The 16,635-nt window shown below is 57.1% G+C and overlaps 1 protein-coding gene across 3 annotated transcripts in view; it reads right to left on the bottom strand.

Moving 5' to 3' along the window:
- Positions 1-235: 235 nt before the first annotated feature.
- Positions 236-16,635, bottom strand: part of PDE2A (phosphodiesterase 2A) — a 62,026-nt gene continuing 45,626 nt past the window's right edge. For 2 of the 3 annotated variants that reach the window (XM_079789479.1, XM_079789478.1), the window contains 25 exons: positions 14,329-14,388; positions 13,557-13,710; positions 13,305-13,357; positions 13,041-13,115; positions 12,901-12,942; positions 12,330-12,398; positions 11,906-12,036; positions 9,707-9,818; positions 9,186-9,225; positions 8,972-9,035; positions 8,480-8,552; positions 8,172-8,349; positions 7,828-7,940; positions 7,149-7,226; positions 6,037-6,159; positions 5,511-5,581; positions 5,109-5,231; positions 4,684-4,771; positions 4,402-4,449; positions 3,272-3,346; positions 3,024-3,123; positions 2,669-2,781; positions 2,232-2,270; positions 2,017-2,123; positions 236-1,608 (listed from right to left, as the gene is read on the bottom strand). In XM_079789479.1, the coding sequence (XP_079645605.1) occupies positions 1,398-1,608; positions 2,017-2,123; positions 2,232-2,270; positions 2,669-2,781; positions 3,024-3,123; positions 3,272-3,346; positions 4,402-4,449; positions 4,684-4,771; positions 5,109-5,231; positions 5,511-5,581; positions 6,037-6,159; positions 7,149-7,226; positions 7,828-7,940; positions 8,172-8,349; positions 8,480-8,552; positions 8,972-9,035; positions 9,186-9,225; positions 9,707-9,818; positions 11,906-12,036; positions 12,330-12,398; positions 12,901-12,942; positions 13,041-13,115; positions 13,305-13,357; positions 13,557-13,710; positions 14,329-14,388 (2,340 nt within the window). In that variant the 3' untranslated portion in view covers positions 236-1,397. The remainder of the gene's footprint in view (positions 1,609-2,016; positions 2,124-2,231; positions 2,271-2,668; positions 2,782-3,023; positions 3,124-3,271; positions 3,347-4,401; positions 4,450-4,683; positions 4,772-5,108; positions 5,232-5,510; positions 5,582-6,036; positions 6,160-7,148; positions 7,227-7,827; positions 7,941-8,171; positions 8,350-8,479; positions 8,553-8,971; positions 9,036-9,185; positions 9,226-9,706; positions 9,819-11,905; positions 12,037-12,329; positions 12,399-12,900; positions 12,943-13,040; positions 13,116-13,304; positions 13,358-13,556; positions 13,711-14,328; positions 14,389-16,635) is intronic. The other variant, XM_079789480.1, reaches the window with a different exon arrangement.

Below are 16,635 nucleotides of genomic sequence, written 5' to 3' on the forward strand. Positions count from 1 at the left end.
GGAACTGACTACCACCCCCCACCTAGGGCCCACTGGTCAGACTGGGTTCTGTAAGAGGACAGTGTCAGACTGGGGGAGCCCAAAGCAGAGGCTGGGCAGGGAGGGGCCTGGAGCCCAAGCCCCCCCAGGGAAGGCTAGAGCCCTGAGGCCATTCAGCCCAGAGGAGCAGATTCCAAACCATAACAAGTGGTGGGGCAAGAGAAGCAGGCAGGCTCTGTGGTAAAAAGAAATAGATTTATTCTCATGTACAAAGCGGTCAGCCCACGGGACCATATACAACAGTTGCACAGAGTCCTAAAAAAACACACATCTCTCTAAAGGCAACTCCAAATAGGTGAGGCAGGTGGCCCCCTCCCCCCACCCCACAACACATACAGAACAAAGGAGAAGGGAGAAGCTGCCGGGCTGACCCAAGAGGCCTGGCCCTATGGGGTCTCCCAAGCCCTGGGGCATGGGTGGATATGGCCTTGAAGAGGAGAGACACCCTGCCAGGGCTGAGGCCAGGTCCCTCTCTGGCTGCAGGAATGGGGGAGGGACTCAGGCTAAGGGGGTGCACTCAGGGGCCACCCCTATCTGCCCTAGGGTGTTAGGGGCATTCTATGGCCTCTCCTAGGACTCCAAAGAGCTATGGAATTTTTATCTAAAAGGGGTCTCAGAGAACAGATTGTCTCACCCTCCTGTTTCACCCAGCTAGGGGAAGGGACTTGCCCAGGGTCACACAACCAGGACGAAGCATTGCTGACTCAACAGGGGCCGGTCTCCCAGCCCAGGGATCCTTCCTGCCCATTGTTTCCATCCTGCTTTCTTCCTGAGCCCTTTCTCCCCAGAGCACTGAGAGCCCCGCTGGCATCTTCCTCATGGGATCTGCATCAATCTCCCCCCGTACCCCATCCTCACCGTGAGTACAGGGCAGTCCTCAGAGGCACCTGTGGCTATGTATAGTCCTCCAGCAGAGCTAATGACTGATTCTAAGACCCACCCTCTGCTCCATCAAGATGTCCCACCTTCTTGCATGAGGATCCTGGAGAGGGAAAAAAGGGTACAAATCTGGTAGAGCAAGACTGGGGCCCAGGAGCAACCATTCAGGCTGCCTCAGGGAAGGAGCGGCTTGGGGAGGACTTGCCAAGGTGTGATCAGAGGTGCAGAGCAGGGCCCACTGCTCGTGGGTCATCCCTATGCTCTCAGAGGACAAGTGACAAAGTCTTGGTGAGGCTGGAAGTCTTGCTTCCATTAAACAGACAAGAACACTGAGGCCCAGCAGGTCAACACTTGCCCAGGTCAAATGGGAAGTTCTGGTCTAGAACCCAGGACCCATGGCTCTGGTCCCAGGGCATCTGGCCAGGCCAGCGGAGGGTTTGTAGGAGGAGACCTGGGCGGGGAAGGGCCCTGGGAGTGGCTCACTCAGTGTCAAGGCTGCAGCAACCATTGACCGGGCCCCCAGTGCCATCTAGCTCAGACACCTCATACTCCTCGTCCAGGAAGTCCAGCGAGTTGTTACTCGGGAGGCCTCGGATGGTGAATTTGTGTGACACCTTGGTCCAGTGCTCACGGTTAGAGGCCACGCGTTCATACAGCTCTGCTGCTTTGGGGAACAGGTCCTGCAGCAGCCTGGGGGTGCACAGGGGCAGGGTTAAAGGTCAGAAGTCAGATAGTGACAGGAAGAAAGATGAGGGCTACACCACAGGTAGAATTTCCATAAGAGTGTGAAGCATGATGGTCTCTTTCCATAGGGCAGTGGTCGGCAAACTCATTAGTCAACAGAGCGGCAAACCGTGGCTCGCGAGACGCCGTCTGCCGACCACTGCCATAGGGAATAAAGGATGAAGAGAAGGGCCCATTTAGGGGTAAAACAGGAGACTGCAGTGCCCAGAGGCAGCGGGAGGTGGGGGTGGGGGGTCAGTGAAGCTGGGCCAAGCCCAGCTCAGTACCTGTGTCTGCTGTGGTGGCCGTAAACAGCCACGCCCCACCCCATCCTCTCTGTGCAGAGTCCCCAGGAGTCCCCAGGAGCTCCCTCACTTGTAGATGGGCATTGCGATGTGCTCCATGAAGCTGATCTGCAGCTCAGGGATGTAGGCCTTCTCACGGTCCATCATCTCCATTGGCCTGTTGCCCATGGCCTTCTCCTGCAGGCATCAAGTTATCAGGCCAGGATGGGGCTAACCCAAACCCTCCCAGCCCCAGGCCAGGAACCCACCCGCAACCTGGACACCCTGAGGTCATTCCCCACATACCAAATCTCCCTGGGAGAAGAACTCTTTGTAGATCAGCTCCTGAAAGGCCAAAACTCTCATTACATCCTGTGAGTGGGATCTATCCACCCAAGCTCCTCTACAGCCCATTCCCAAGGAGGCAAACTGAGGTCTCCCTCAGCTCCACCTCAGGGCCTGTCCTTACCATCCCCAGCCAGTCAGGTGGATGGCCCCAGATGGGGAGGAATGGCTGGGTTCTGGCCCACCTTCCACCAGCCATTGACTTGCTGTGTGGCCCTGGGCAAGTCCATGCCCCCCTCTGAATCTCTCCATCTGTCACTCTAAGGTGGTTTAGGTTTCCATTTCCCCAAAATAAGGCCAGGCTAAGCTCAGCACAGAAAGGGTGTTTAGGTGCAGGAGCCACACTGAGCCAGGCAGCATTTGAAGTCTGCATCTTCCCAGCGAGAGGCAACCCTTACTGCAATCTTCCTTGTGGTCTTCCAGCCCTTGGTCTGGTCAGAGAGGTCACAGGAGGTCATAAGGAGGCAGAGGAGGAGGCTGTGGTGCTGCTTATTGGTTCGATCGTAGCCCACTGTTGGGAAGAGGATGGGGTCAGCCTCCTGGTGCTCTCTCTCTGAGGACAAGGTCCTCAGGCCCCACCCCAAAGTGGTCCAGGGAATGTGGCATCCTGGATGGGAGCCAAGAGGCTGGGGCTGGGGCTGCCTGGTGTTTGATGCTGGAAGGGATGGGTCTAAACTCTTCGGGATGCTCTCCAGGCAAATCCCCCTCGGCAGTTCCTCCCCAACCCCAAGGGCCAGGGCTAAAGGCAGGCACCTTCAGCCATCTTCTGGAGGTCCTTGAAGATGCGCAGGTGGTGGGCCAGGTCCGTGGCCAGGATGATGTCCCGCATCAGGTCCAGCATGCGCTGATAGTCCTGGGTGCCGGGAGGGAGATGTCACGGCCTCCTGCCAGACACCCCCACCCCATTCCTGGCCTTGAGGAGCCTCCACCCATAGTCCCCTTCTCCTGTTTTGAGCCAACTCCTGGCTCCCACCCCCTCACCCCCACCCGGGCCCCATCACCTTCCGGGAGAAGTGGTCGAAGATGTTGCAGCCATGGGTGTTGAGGATGGCGATGGCCTGAGCGAAGTGGTGCCTCTGGGGGGGAGAGGAGTGATGGGGCCTGGCTGGAGCAGGGGGCTCCCTCACCACTGACCCCAGAAGAGGGAGTAGGCCCGGCCCAGCCCTGGCCCCCAGGTGAGCAGAGCAGGCAGAAACGGGGAGTCAGGTCCTAGTTCCCTTTCTGGGCACTGTTTCCACCCTTGGTGTGACCAGGGCAAGGCCCTGGCTGGCTCCGAGGCCCAGATTCCCCAGCTGTCTCATGAAGGGACACAACAAAGAACGCTCTGAGGGCCTCTCAAACTGGAACCGTTCTGAAACGATCCCTTGGAGTCCTAGACACCAATTCATGCAGCTGACATTTGTTTGCTGACAAGGAAAGGTGGTGATGAGGCCAGGGCAAGGCCGCTGTCTCCAGACACTGAAGGGCTGTCAGTCGGAGGAGGAGGAGGCTCAACCAGGGTGCGGAGGGCAGAGGCAGGGCTGCTACAGGGCCTCCCAGGAGGGAGGGAGCCCCTCATCTCTGGGGGTGTGCAAGCAGGCGCAGTCTCTGGAGAGTGTAGTGGGGGGCAGTGGGGGGCAAGGTAACCTTGGAAGTTGGGCTCCCATTCTGTGCCAAGCCCTGTGCCAAGTGCAGGGCACTCAGAGATGTCTCAGATCTTGTTTCTATCCCAAGGAGCCCCCATCTGGGGGTGTGTAGGCCAAAACCAAATAATCTAAGGGAAAGCTGAGTGTGATGGGAAGGGAGCCCCTCCCGGGCTTGGTGGGGAGGGTTTGTACGGGGTGTTCCCAGACATGCAAAGAGAGTCGTGCTAAATACAAATCCTCTTTTTGAGAACCTGGGCTCCAGCAGAACCTGCAGTCTGACTTGCACACCCATGCACACCTGCACCCCTCCAAGCCCATCCAGGACAATGAGCCAGACACGCCCTGGGGGAGGCTGCAGCTCTCACCGCCTGCCTGAAAAGCAGGGAGTGGGAACAGGAGGAGCTGGGTCACAGTCTAACTTTGCACCTCACCACCTTATGAGGAGGAGGAGGAGAGGGAATGAGGTGAGGGCAGGGGAGGTAGGGGCTGGGGGGAAATGGTGGTACCTCCATGACAGAGCCCTCAGAGCTGTAGAGCGCAGCCAGCACAGATTTCTGGAAAAGCCGGGAAAACTCCATCACTCTTCACATCCAGATCCAAGTGCCAGCCACATTAGGCTAAGCACTGCCCTCCTGCCCCCTCCCCTCCCCCATCTCAGAGCCCAGCACAAAGCCTAGGAGAGCCTCAGGCTCCTGGTCCCACCAGCTCCCCCCTCTCCTCAGGCTGGAGAAGTAACTCTCCCAGGCATCCCAGAGAAGGCGCCCACTGTGAGGAGGGCAGGATCTCACCGAGGCCACCTGGAAGGAGTTGTTTGTGCCTCTGTGGTCCAGGTCGTGACACATGCAGGAAACAAACAAGGCAAAGATCTCGATGTCCCTGGTGGGGAGACAGAGAGGAGAGAGGTCCAGCCACCGCTTCCTCCCCAGACCCTCAGAGGAGGGACAGCTCGCTGAGATGTCCAGGAGCCACCAGGACAAGAGCTCAGGACCCCTGGGTCCCCTTCCTGGGAAGAAGCCCTGGTTTGGAGTTTGTCAAGCCCATCATTCCCTGGGATTGTGACTCTGAACAAGTCTGGCCAGGAAAACCCCTCACTGGACTGTTAAGAGGGTCCCCTTAGATGGTGCATGTAAAGTGCTTGACACATAGAAGGCGTTTCCCTGCCCCAAGGAAGGGGATCCCAGCGGCTAACAGATGGGGGAGGGCAGCCACTCACTCGAGGTAGTTGGTGAGCTCCAGGTTCTTGTAGAGCAGGTAGCAGAAGTGAGAGACAGAGAAGGCGTGCATCCAGTTGTGGTACGGTGGGTCCCGGTAGCCCTTCTTCACCATCAAACAGAACCTGGGGGAGGGGAGAGGGCAGCAGAGGGGCCTCAGGCTCTCCTCCCAGTAGCCCTTCAGGCTCTGCCCTTCCCCATTCCTTTCCTTTCCTCACGGCCCCAATGTCTAGGAATTGCCTCTCACTCATGGAGCCTGCCCACTCCCACAAGACTGAGTCTTCCCTAGTTGTTCCAGAGAGACCCCTTCCCAGTAGGCTGGGGGCAATGGATGTGAGAGTTGAGGACAGAGGAAGGCAGAGACGGGGCTGCCTGCACGCAGAGGGGAGGGCTGGGGCACACACCGGGCCAGTGTCGGGCAGTCAATTTTATAGTTGTTGATGAAATTCATGTCCTGTAGCATGCTGAGGATGGCCTGCAGAGGGCAGAAGGGAGGGGACAGAGGGATTGTCAGTTTCAAGACAGGGCTCCTGCTTTGGCCCTTCTTGAAGCCTACACAACTGTGTTGGAGTCTTAGGTGTTTAGATCTATACTAGAGAACCATAAAGTAGCAGCACCAAGCATTCTCAGAGCCAAAAAAACGTTAAGAAATATGGTATCTAAGAACTCTTGGAACCAAGCTCTCCTAAAATCTTAGAAACACAGGGAGTGAGGTGCCAACCCTGAGAGCAGTCTCTGCCAATCATCCAGCCAGCCCCTGGCCTCTGGGCAGGCCCCGTGGCCCGTGCTGGCAGACCACATGCCCATTCCATCTCTAAGGGAGACTCTATAGGCTTCCTTGACTCTGTCTTGCCAGGGAGTTCCTGTGTACATTTAACTTAAACCTCTGCCTCTACACCCTCTGCCTCATTGGGGGAGGGGGAGGCTCACCATGGAAGTGTCATCCTCAGGAAGAGAGCGAGGGGTGTAGGTGAAATTGGCGAAGTTAGAGTCGATGGAAGCCACAGGCTGGATGCCGTCATGGAGCAGTTTGGTGTATTCGTCATCAGAGACCTACAGGGGACCAGCCAGGATATTAGACCCCTCACCCGGAGTGTCCCCAGTTGAGCCATCCAGTCCATGGATTGGTACCGCACAGGAGATCACCACCCTCCCCTCACAGCCCCGCAGCCCACCTACTGAGCCTCCTTGTCTGTGACCACCTTTACCTGTAACAACCTATCCTCGGCAAAGACCAAGGACACCCTTTCATGACACCCCCAAACCATGGCAGCCTTTCACAGACGCTAACTTCAAGATTCTTTATTTGGGAGGGGGACCGTCTCTGGACCCCAATCCTTCCTATTACAGCTTTGACTCTAGCTACAAAGTCTGGGGCCCTTTGGCCTAGACACAAGTGAGAGGAAATGTTTACATCAACAATGACCACCACATGCTGAGAACTAAAGCCTGAACGAGCTTTGCTGACACAGGGTGTGCGAATGGAATGGAATATTACAATGAGGCCTTCAGGACTCCTGTCCCTAGGGGAGCTGTGGCAAGGGCCCCGAGTGAGCCTCTCAGTCATCCCCAAGATGGGAATGATCCCTGGACATGGGGACACCTGGCTGCACCAGGCTCTTCCCCAGGGTGGGTGCTGCTGCCAGCCTCGGGGCTGAACCGGAACATGCCTGGAGCTGGAGTCCGGGCATTGCACTGGGGTCTATCTTCTTTTTAAAAAAAATATATTTTATTGATTTTTACAGAGAGGAAGGGAGAGGGATAGAGAGTTAGAAACATCGATCAGCTGCCTCCTGCACACCTCCCACTAGAGATGTGCCCACAACCAAGGCACATGCCTTGACCGGAATCGAACCCGAGACCCTTCAGTCCACAGGCTGACGCTCTATCCACGAGCCAAACCGGTCAGGGCTGGGTCTATCTTCTTATCTTCATGAGAGGGTGATCAGAAAGCCCAGCCTGGTCCTGGGCCCACGAGGATTTGGGGAGGCAGGGGACCTTGAGACCCTGAGAAGGAGGACAGAAGTTCCATGTAAGCTCACCTTCATGTGGTACATCATCATCTCATTGGCGAGGTGGCTGCGGTACTGGGCCTCATTCACCTTCTTGTAAAGGAGGGACTAGTGGGGAGAAAGGGAAAGAATGCGGCTCAAGCAATGCGGCTGTGAAATCTCAGAATACCCAAGACTGGAAAGGGGTCATATAGAACCTCCTGTGCTGGCCCAGGTGTGAGCATTGGCGCTCCAGCCATCCAACCTTCATTTAGACCACCCTTTGCTTCGCCTCCTAGGATCTCTTAGCATTTGAGCTGGCACTTTGCATCCCCTCCTGAGCCTGCCCTAGTCTTCAGTGATGGAGCCCGAGGCCCACAGCAGAGAAAGAGAAACAAGGAGGGGGATTAGTGTCAGGGACCAGTGGCTTGGAGTCCCATGGCAGAGCTGCCAGCTGTGGACAATGAGACCCAATATTTCCCAAAAAGAAGTTCACCAGGGGCTTGGGTTGAGGTTGCTTCCAGAGGAGGGTGGGGGTGAGACAGGTGAATGACAACTGGGGTTTCCCATGGTCTGGGAGGCTAATGGAATAGGACAGGAAATAATAAATTTTCAGATGGGAAACAGGTCAGAGGTGACCAGCGGTACAGAAGGTTGCATAGCAACCCAGCAGTGGGGCTCCGAGTCCTCATGTGGGGAGGACAGAGGGTCCTGCACTGTCTCCACTCACATGGGCGATGCTGATGCCGCAGTAGATGGAGAAGGCTGTGGCCAGGTCCTCATCGAACTTGCTGAACCATGGTCCGTTGATCTTGTTCACCAGCTCGGCCACACCGATAACCTCTGGGGGCAGGAGAGGGGCTAGGACTGGCCAGTGGATGTGTCCGGCAGGGATCTGCCTTCCCAGGCTGTCCTCAAGGGGATCCATGCCTGGGAAACCTGTGCCTTGTGCTAGGGGACTCTAAAGCAGCGGGGAAAGGTTGCCAGCCCCTCCATTCGGCTCCGCCCCATCCTGCTCAGTCCCCACCCCAGACTGGCCCCAGACTGGCCCCTCCCCTCTGTGGGAGCCCGCACCCTTGTTCTCGTTCTTGATGGGGAAGCAGAGGATGTTGCGCGTGCGGAAACCCGTGCTGTCGTCCACGCCGCGGTAGAATAGGGGGTGTGCGTATGCGTCGGGGATGTTCAGGATCTGGCCGGTAGTCGCCACGTGGCCCGCTATGCCCTGGTTAGCCGGGATGCGTATCTCATAGCTCTGCAGGGGCAGGCATGGGTTGAGAGGCAAAAGTTAGGGACTGTCCACAGAGCGGGCCATGAGGCCTTCTGCGGAGACTCTCCCCCCACCCCAGGACCACAGCAACACTCTCCGTGGGGCCCTGCCTCACCTCATCTTCCACCACGCCCCCGTCGAACACCTTGGCCACCAGCTCATTTTGATCCAGCAGGAACACCGAGCAGCTGTGGGGAGACGGCCTTGGTCCACAGAGCCCCGACACCCCTCTCCAACCACCCCTGCTCCTCACAACTTGAGGCGAAGCCCAGATTTCTAAGGCTGGAGGAGTAATCTGTGTTTGGAGACTCTCCTCGGGACTGGCTGACTCCTGGCATTACCTCAATGAATTTTTTTTTTTTTTGAGGGCCTACTCTGTGCCACGCATTGTAATTAGGAGCCGAGGACCCATGGCCAGCAAAGTGAGCCCCACCTCTGCTGTCATTGGATGTTACAGTCTAAGGATGGTCACAGGCAGGAAGTAAAGGATCATACAAAATGTGCTGGGGTCCCACACGAAGGCAATGAAGGGGGAAAGGAAGGAAAGGAAAGGGTGAAGAATGAAGCCCGGGGCCTCTCTCCCCCTCCCAGGGGTAAATTCACTCACATCTCAGCATTGCTGAGGTTTCTGGCCTCTGTGATGATCTCCTGGAGCAGGACAGAGACGTCATCTGAGAGAGGGAGAAGTGGGGGTGAGGGGTGGGGGGCAGTGGTGAGACTGGGCTGGAATGCCAAGGCCAAACCCTCCCACCTCTCCTCCCCCAAACTCCAGCCCCCTCTCCCACCCCACAATCAGGCATGGAGGAGGACAGTGCACTCACCCAGGTGAGTGAAGAGGTTCTTTGCCACTTGAAGAAGAGCCTGGAATGGAGAAAATAGAGATCACTGGGGTTCAGGTTACAGAAAGTGACCCTCTCCAACCTGTTGCCTCCAACATCCCCAGGGGCTTTTCATTCCTCCCCTAGGGGTCTCCACACATGCTGGAGACACAGAGTCTACTAGTAATTATGTCATTTGACTGCTAAGCAGAGGAGTGGGAGGAACTGCCTCAGTGAAAGTGTGCAGAAATCTACAGTCTCAGATGTGCATTCACCTCAGCTTCCAGCCACCCAGCATTGCTGTAGTACCCGAGCTGAACACTAGAGGGTGATCGCATACAGTGCCTGCAGCCAGTGGCCACTCTGAGGAATCCGTCACCTTCCTCCTGAAGAGGCCTCCAGAGCACTAGGTAAACCCCCGGCCAGGGTCCAGATAGACATGGGCTTTTCCCTTGTGGATAAGTCACTGGGGCTGAGAGCTGGGTGGCTTTGTTCCTGAGAGAGGCGCGAGGCAGGCCACTCACCTGGCACTCACACTTGAGCTTCTGCTCCTTCTGGAATGCCAGGGTGCTTGTGAGCACCGTGCTGGTGTAGTGAAAGCAATGTTGGACCGCATGCTTGTCCTGATCCGTGAATCTGGGGAGGGAGGCGAGGTCATCAGAGAGGGAGCTGATGACAGACTTCGCCCCCCATTTCTCCTCATTTCCATTCCTCCAGGAAGCCCGCTCAGAGATCACCAGCTAAGCATCACTCTCCTCGACTGGGGCTGCTCACTGCACAGGTGGCTTGGGGCAGCTTCTCCCTCAGACTAGAGGCCCTCTGGGGGAGGCTCTAATTCCCCTCAGAACGAAATGTGTTTTCCTCCTCAGACTATTGCTTCTTGAAGCCCGGCCATGTCTCCCTCTGCTGACTTTAGATTTACCCAAACTGAGGCTGGGTCAGAGCTGGGTGTTCTCCTGCTCCTCCCCGGAGGCCCCTCCAGGCTCAGGATGGGGGGTGGCATTGCCCTGTTTTGTCCAGCTCTAGTCACTGTCCTACTCTTCCAGGACTTTGGGTGCTTCTCAGCTTCAGCTAAAATCCTTATCATTCTGAGAACACCTCTAGTTCCTTCACACCTTCATGCTTTTCCCTACTATTCCCTCTGCCTAGAATCCCTATCCCACCATCCTCCTCCTATGCCCTGAAAATAAACTTTCAGTTTTGAAGGCAGGGACCATAACTATACCACCCATGTCCATTGCAGAGCCTGGTACAGGGGAGATGTTTGGGAAGTGTTTGCTAAAAGTCTTAACTGTGCTCTACCTCTGCCCTGGCCACCAGCCCCACCACACTCCCTGCTGAAGGAATTCTGGAACCCATGTTCTCTGAGTTGCAGGCAACTTCCCTACAGTCAGGCTTTGAGCTGAACCCCATCTTGGCTCATACAATCACTTAGCAATCACTCCCTGAAATATGTGGAACCCAGAGGTGGCCCTGTCCCTGCCCTGGGCCTCATTTACCATCTGATACCACCTCTTCTCTAGGTATAGGGCCATCTCAGAATCCAGTCCCACAACCAGCAGCCAGAGGCCACAGCCCCTGCTGGACTCCCTCTCACTCTGCACGCCTCTCCGTAAAGGCCTTTCCAAGGCCATCTGGTCAGCACTCAGCTGGACACAGTAGGTGCTCTGCATGTACTTATCCATGGCATACATTCTCCCACCACTAGGATGCCCACCTGTACCAAATGACACAGATCCCACGTCCTCCTGCTGTCTTTCCCGCCCAGGTCCACCCAACTGCCTAGAGTTCCGTGTTAGAAGTCCTGCTACACAGACCCATGACTCCCAGGTCTCTGCCCACTCCTGCAGACCCCATCCCTGGGCTTCTGGCACCTCTCCCCAGTCTCCACTTCCTGCAGGAGCCCCAGCCTGTTTGCTTAAGCCCCGGGGGCCAAGCATCTATTCAGCATCTCTCTGTATCCTGCCTGTATGCCTTAGTCCAAACTATAGACCTGCTGGACCCCGTGTGGCAGCATTCATACCCTGAACCTACTCCCAGGAAAGACATAGCCAATCAATCATAGGACTAAGAACCAGTTGGTATAGGACATTAAATCTATTTACGGTACCACTCTGAGATCCCAAATCTGACCTCAGTTCCTGAGATAGTCCTCCTAACTCAGCCTGTTCACCCGTCTCTGTGTCCAGCCTACCATTCCATTTTGTATGATTCTTCTAGCTGCTCTGTCATACCCATAAAGGTCCTCCGTTTAGCCTGGCCCCGAGCCTGTATTCCCTTTAGCCGTCGTCCACTGTGTCAGTGATGCTCTGTGCGTTCCAAAGAGTCCATCATCCCAGAGCTCACTACCTCTCCATCAGGGAATTCCCAGCAGAAATGCCAACCAGGGGATGGCAAATGGGGAAGGAGGCCAATACCCTAATAGTGGATAATCCCAACTGCAAGAAGTGGGCAAAAAAAAAAAAAAAAGGTGGGAGCTCACTTGGACCTCAACATGATTTTAAATAAGATAAAATGGGTCATGGAGAGTCAACAATTACCTGTGCCTCAGCAGTAGCAGAAGCAAGAGCCTAGCACTCTCATAAACCTGTGGTCTCTTACACCGACAAACCATTCAGTCCACACTGCTGGAATAGTAGCCCCTTCCAGCTCTGTTACCCTAGTAGAACCCTGTCCAGGCTCTCAGCTCACCCCCTGATCCACATCACCCCACCCTGACTCACAAGTCTCCTCCGAGCTTGTTGAAGGCACAGGCCAGGGCCACCACCTGGTCCGTGGCCCGACTGATGACAGGGACACAGAGCATGGTCTGCAGCTCACAGCCCAACATGCTTTGCAGCTGTTGCACATCCTCCTGCAAAGGTGAGGTGAGTCAGGGCAGCGGGGGGGGGGGGGGGGGGGGGGGGGTGCGGAGGCGGGGGAGAGAGAGTATGCTTCCTTCCCCCAGCCCACCACCATCTGCAACAGGTGGTTCTCAGGGACTCCTGCAGGTGGGAAGTGCTGTGGTATGGGGTGGACTGGGAGGAAGTCCCTGGGTCTTGTCGCCAGCATTCCTAGGCTGCCCTGTCCCAGCGACCCTGGCCCTGGAGGCTGGACATGGTCCTCTCCCTTTGCCTCCTCCCCTGGTCCAGTCAGGCCACGGCTTACGGAGGTGAGATCTTTCAGCTGGATCGACTCCTTGTCTTCCACCACCTGGCCCAGGCGCCCCATTGTCAACTGTGGAGGGAGGAGAGGCGGAGTCAGGGCCCACCCTGGCCTGAGGTCAGGCCACCTCAGACCCTAACCCTCCCCCCAAAGTCTGGAAGATTCAGGGACCTTTTCAGTCAGTCCAAATGGGGAATGGAGTCAACACTGAGAAGGAGGGGTGTGTGTTCTGCTCCTGACCAGAATGCCCTATGGAAGATTTAGGGTCTCCCTTAACTAGGAGAGAGAAAAAGCAGACTCCAAGGTTCTCATTGATCTCATAGATTCTAAGAGAACCAAAATCCAGAAACACCCCAACGGAGGTAAACTGGTCCCACGTGAACTGTTCTGTAGATTGCATGAGATTTCTCCTATGGATCCTGGTCAGGAAAGGCTGTGAGCTCTCATAACATTTCTAAGTAGACCCCAAGGTCCAGATAATTCCATCAGATTCCAAGAGATTCTGGCAGATCCCAGTCTCTCGGTGCAAATCCCAAGGGCGCCTCCTTTGCCTTAACTGCTCCTGCAGACTCACCGGGAAGCTGATCTCTTCCTCCAGCACTTTCTCTCCGATGACCTGAGGGACAGAGGGGCGATGACCCATTAAAAGATAAGCAGGGTTTTTCTCCTGAGACCCGGTCCCTCTACGGGTCCCACCGTGGACCGGGCCCTCACCTTACAGGTGAGCTGGAGATTGTCCTCGGACACCAGCAGGAGGCAGCAGTGGGACGCCTGGGTCTCCAGCTGCAGCTGAAAGGCAAGAACCCAGCGAGGGGCTGACCGCGGGACTGGGCCACCCACTCCCCACCCTCTCGCCCCTCCGAGGCTCCTCAGGTAGGTGGGAAAGAGGCGAGGGGCGGGACGCCGAAATCCCAACTGAGAGGGAGGGCTCGAGACACACGTCCCTGGGGGAGCAGGGGGCGGGGCGTAGGGACTCACGTATTGGAGGACTTTGAGCTGCAGGGAAGAGGCGTCCAGGTCGTAGAGTTCCCCTGCAACGGCGGGGCGCGGGTCAGAGGGCCCTTAGACTCCCCCGGCCACCTGGCGGGCCAGCCCGTAGGTCTCCCTTCCGACAGCTACCCCGGCCCGCCCCGGCCGCGCCCCCCCTCTAAGGCCCCGCCCCCACATAGGCCCCGCCCCTCCAGGTTGGACCCTGCCCCGCGCCGGGACCGGCCCCTGCGGGGTCCTCACCGCACAGTTGCAGGATCTTTCCGTCGTTGTGGGTGTACCCAACCCGGCCCTTCGGGTCTCCCGCCGTCCCCGCCGGGGGGTTCTGGACAGCTTCGGGGGCCACGCCGGGCGCGCGCTGCTGCAGGGCCTGCACCCTTCGCAGGGCCACCAGCGTCTGGGGCGGGCCAAGCGGTCAGCTAGCCACGTGCCCGCCCTTTACCGCGCTCGCCGCCTCGGGACTCCTCGCCTTGGCTCAAGCCATTTCCTATGCCCATCGCCCCCCACCGCCCCCACCTCCGTCCCAACAACTCATTCCTCAGCGCTCCACGCGCCGCTGGGCTCCCACTGCCGCTGGGGCGTCCTCCCTCCAGTCTCCACCCCTAGCCCCAGGCTCTTCCCGGACAGGACAAGGGCGGTATCTCTGCGTCTCTAGCACCCACAGGGAATTCTAAGTCCTCGTTAAAGTCAGCATAAAATCTCAGGAACGAGCCTCAGTATCATGATGTAGATAGTCCTTCGTAAGTACTGACAAGATATTTGATTCGCCTTATCTCACCAGTACCCTCCGAGGTCAGTGCTTTCCTTATCCTTGTTTTCAGATGTGCAACTGATGCTCAGAGAAGTTAAGTGACTTGCTAAGGTTACACAGCCTGAAGGTTACAGAGCCTGAAGGTGGTGGACTGGAACCCAGGTCTGTCCAGCACCCTGGCAAGATCATCTTACCCACTGTGATGAGGGTCTTCAGCAGGCACCCCTCCCCTCCCCACCTCACCCCAGCCCTACGGCCACTCACATGTTTCTCCACGGCTTGAAGGCTCCACTCTTCACTGTCACTCAGCTGGCCACAGTGCACCTGGAGGGATGTGGGAGAAGAACTAGCTGTGACCGTCCCTAGCCTCCTACCTCTGTCAGAGGGCCCTCCCCATGCCCGGCACACACCTGTCCCCACCAACACATAAACACTCCCGTCTGTGGGCTTCAGTGATAAGCCTGACCTCCTGACCGAGCACAGGGCTCCAGGACCATCCCCTCCTCCAGGTAACCTTCTAGGGCTAATTCACATCAAAGTGGAGCGTGCCTGAGCTCTGCCTTGTCAGTCACTGCCCCATCAACGGCACAATTCGGGTGGACGGCGAGGAAAGGGGGTGACCTGGAACTCCTCTCCGTCTCCCAGCCTATGGAGCCCTTCAGGACCCAATTATGGAATCAGTGCTATTGGCCGAAGCCCCCATCTCCATCCTTTCTGAGTTGGGGTTTGAACTGCCCCGAAGTCTGGGTAAGAGAAGAAGTCTGACGTCTATGATGCATCTGCTGGGCCTGAAGAACTTGGGAGGATGGGTGAATGAATGAACGGATGGAGTGATAAAGTGCTTTGATCGAAATGTGAGTCTCACCATCCATAAGGCAGGCTTCCACTTGCAGATGAACCAAGGCCCAAAACGGTTAAGTGACATGCCCAAGGTCACACAGAAGGAAGCGGCAGGACTGAGGCCGTACCGACCACTCTCCCGCACCTTCCATTCTCCAGACCCACTCTCATCACCACACACATTAGCCTGTTCCTCCCTCACTTCCCTGTGTCAGTTACCAGAAGTCCCCTCAGCCCATCTTGCATACCCACACCCTTGCTAGAGAGCTTGGCACAGAAAATGAGAGGGCAGAGGGAGGGATGGCAGTCTGGGGACCCACTGCAGGCCGTGCTAGCAAAGGTTTCCAACGGCGTCACCAGCTTCTGGTGGTGCCTGCTCAGAGCTGCTCATCGCCTGCAGGGCACCCCACGGTGGCTGCACTGGGGTTCCCTCCTACATCCTCCCTTCTCACTCAGCAGCCGCCTGCCTGCCTGTGCTCTGGGTCCCCTGCCAGGAGCAGATGGAGAGGAGACCAGCAGGTTCCCAGGAAGCTCACATCTGGCTGGGGCAGGATGGAGGGGGGGCGGGATGCGATCAGGAGGTGCAGAACCTCATACCTGAGGAAGAAGGAGAAGGCAGATGGGGTGGATGGGAACTTAAAGACTGTGGGAGCTCGGGGGGGGGGGGCATCCGGGAGACTTCCAGAGCTGGCACTGAGGCATGGGGAGGACAAGCAGAGCCTGAAGGGAGGGGACACTGCAGGCAGGAGCGGTCCTGGCAGTGCTGGGTGGAAAGTGGTATAGGAGGTGAGGATCCGGGCAGGAGTGGGGTCCGTTTGCCCCAGGGGGAGGGCCTTGAGTGCCAGGCTCAGGAATTGGACTCTAGCTTGAGGGCCATGGCCTATGGGGTGTAGGGTGATTTGAAGGAAGCAACGCTGGAGGCAGGAAGACCTGGACAGGATCTGGTGGGACTGAAGGGTAAGCTCTGGCGGAGGCCCCATCGATGACTCCCATGGGACAGGGAGTTGAAAGAGGCTGGGGCGTGGTTCATTTGCATGTGACTCATATAAACATTTCGGCATTTCACTGTTAGTAGATGGGGAGGACATCTATTTGTTTCTTTCTCCTGGACCCATCTCTCCGGAAAAGGGAAGGTGGGGGGGGGGGGGGCCTAGGGCCATGGGCTGCCAAAACAGCTTGGTCCCAGTACAGAGCTGGGAGACTGAGTGAGAGCCTCAGAAGGCCAGGGGAAAGGAGGGAATTGTGGAGCCCTCCTCCCCCTGGACCTCCCCCCCACCCCAGCACACAGTCCTGGGCTGCCTCACCCCTTCCCCACCCACATGTGTACATAGGGATACTGAGTTTGAATACCCAAGAGCCATGCACACGCTTCTGCCCCACCCCCACATGCAAACACACTGCCACCCACACGCACACATGGCTTTTTGCTCACCAACCGAAACACACACTTGCAGGGAGATGGTCTGGGGCCCAGTGGCAGGCACTGGGGCTGTAGAGAGGGCTGAGAACCCAGCAAAGCCCCCACACCACTCATCCTCACCAAGTTCAACATGGCTAATCCCCATGTAAGTGGCTGGCACAGCTAGGGGGAAGCGTGGGCACACATCACACATCAAATGCCAGAGACCAAGTGCCTCCCACTCCTCAAAGGGACTGATTATCCCAGAACAGAAGAACAGAGCCAAAGACTCCTTCCACGCAAAGAACCTGTAATCAAGGTGCCTGGAGCTG

Source organism: Cnephaeus nilssonii (assembly GCF_951640355.1).
Source record: "Cnephaeus nilssonii genome assembly, chromosome: 13".
Lineage (NCBI taxonomy): Eukaryota > Metazoa > Chordata > Mammalia > Chiroptera > Vespertilionidae > Cnephaeus > Cnephaeus nilssonii.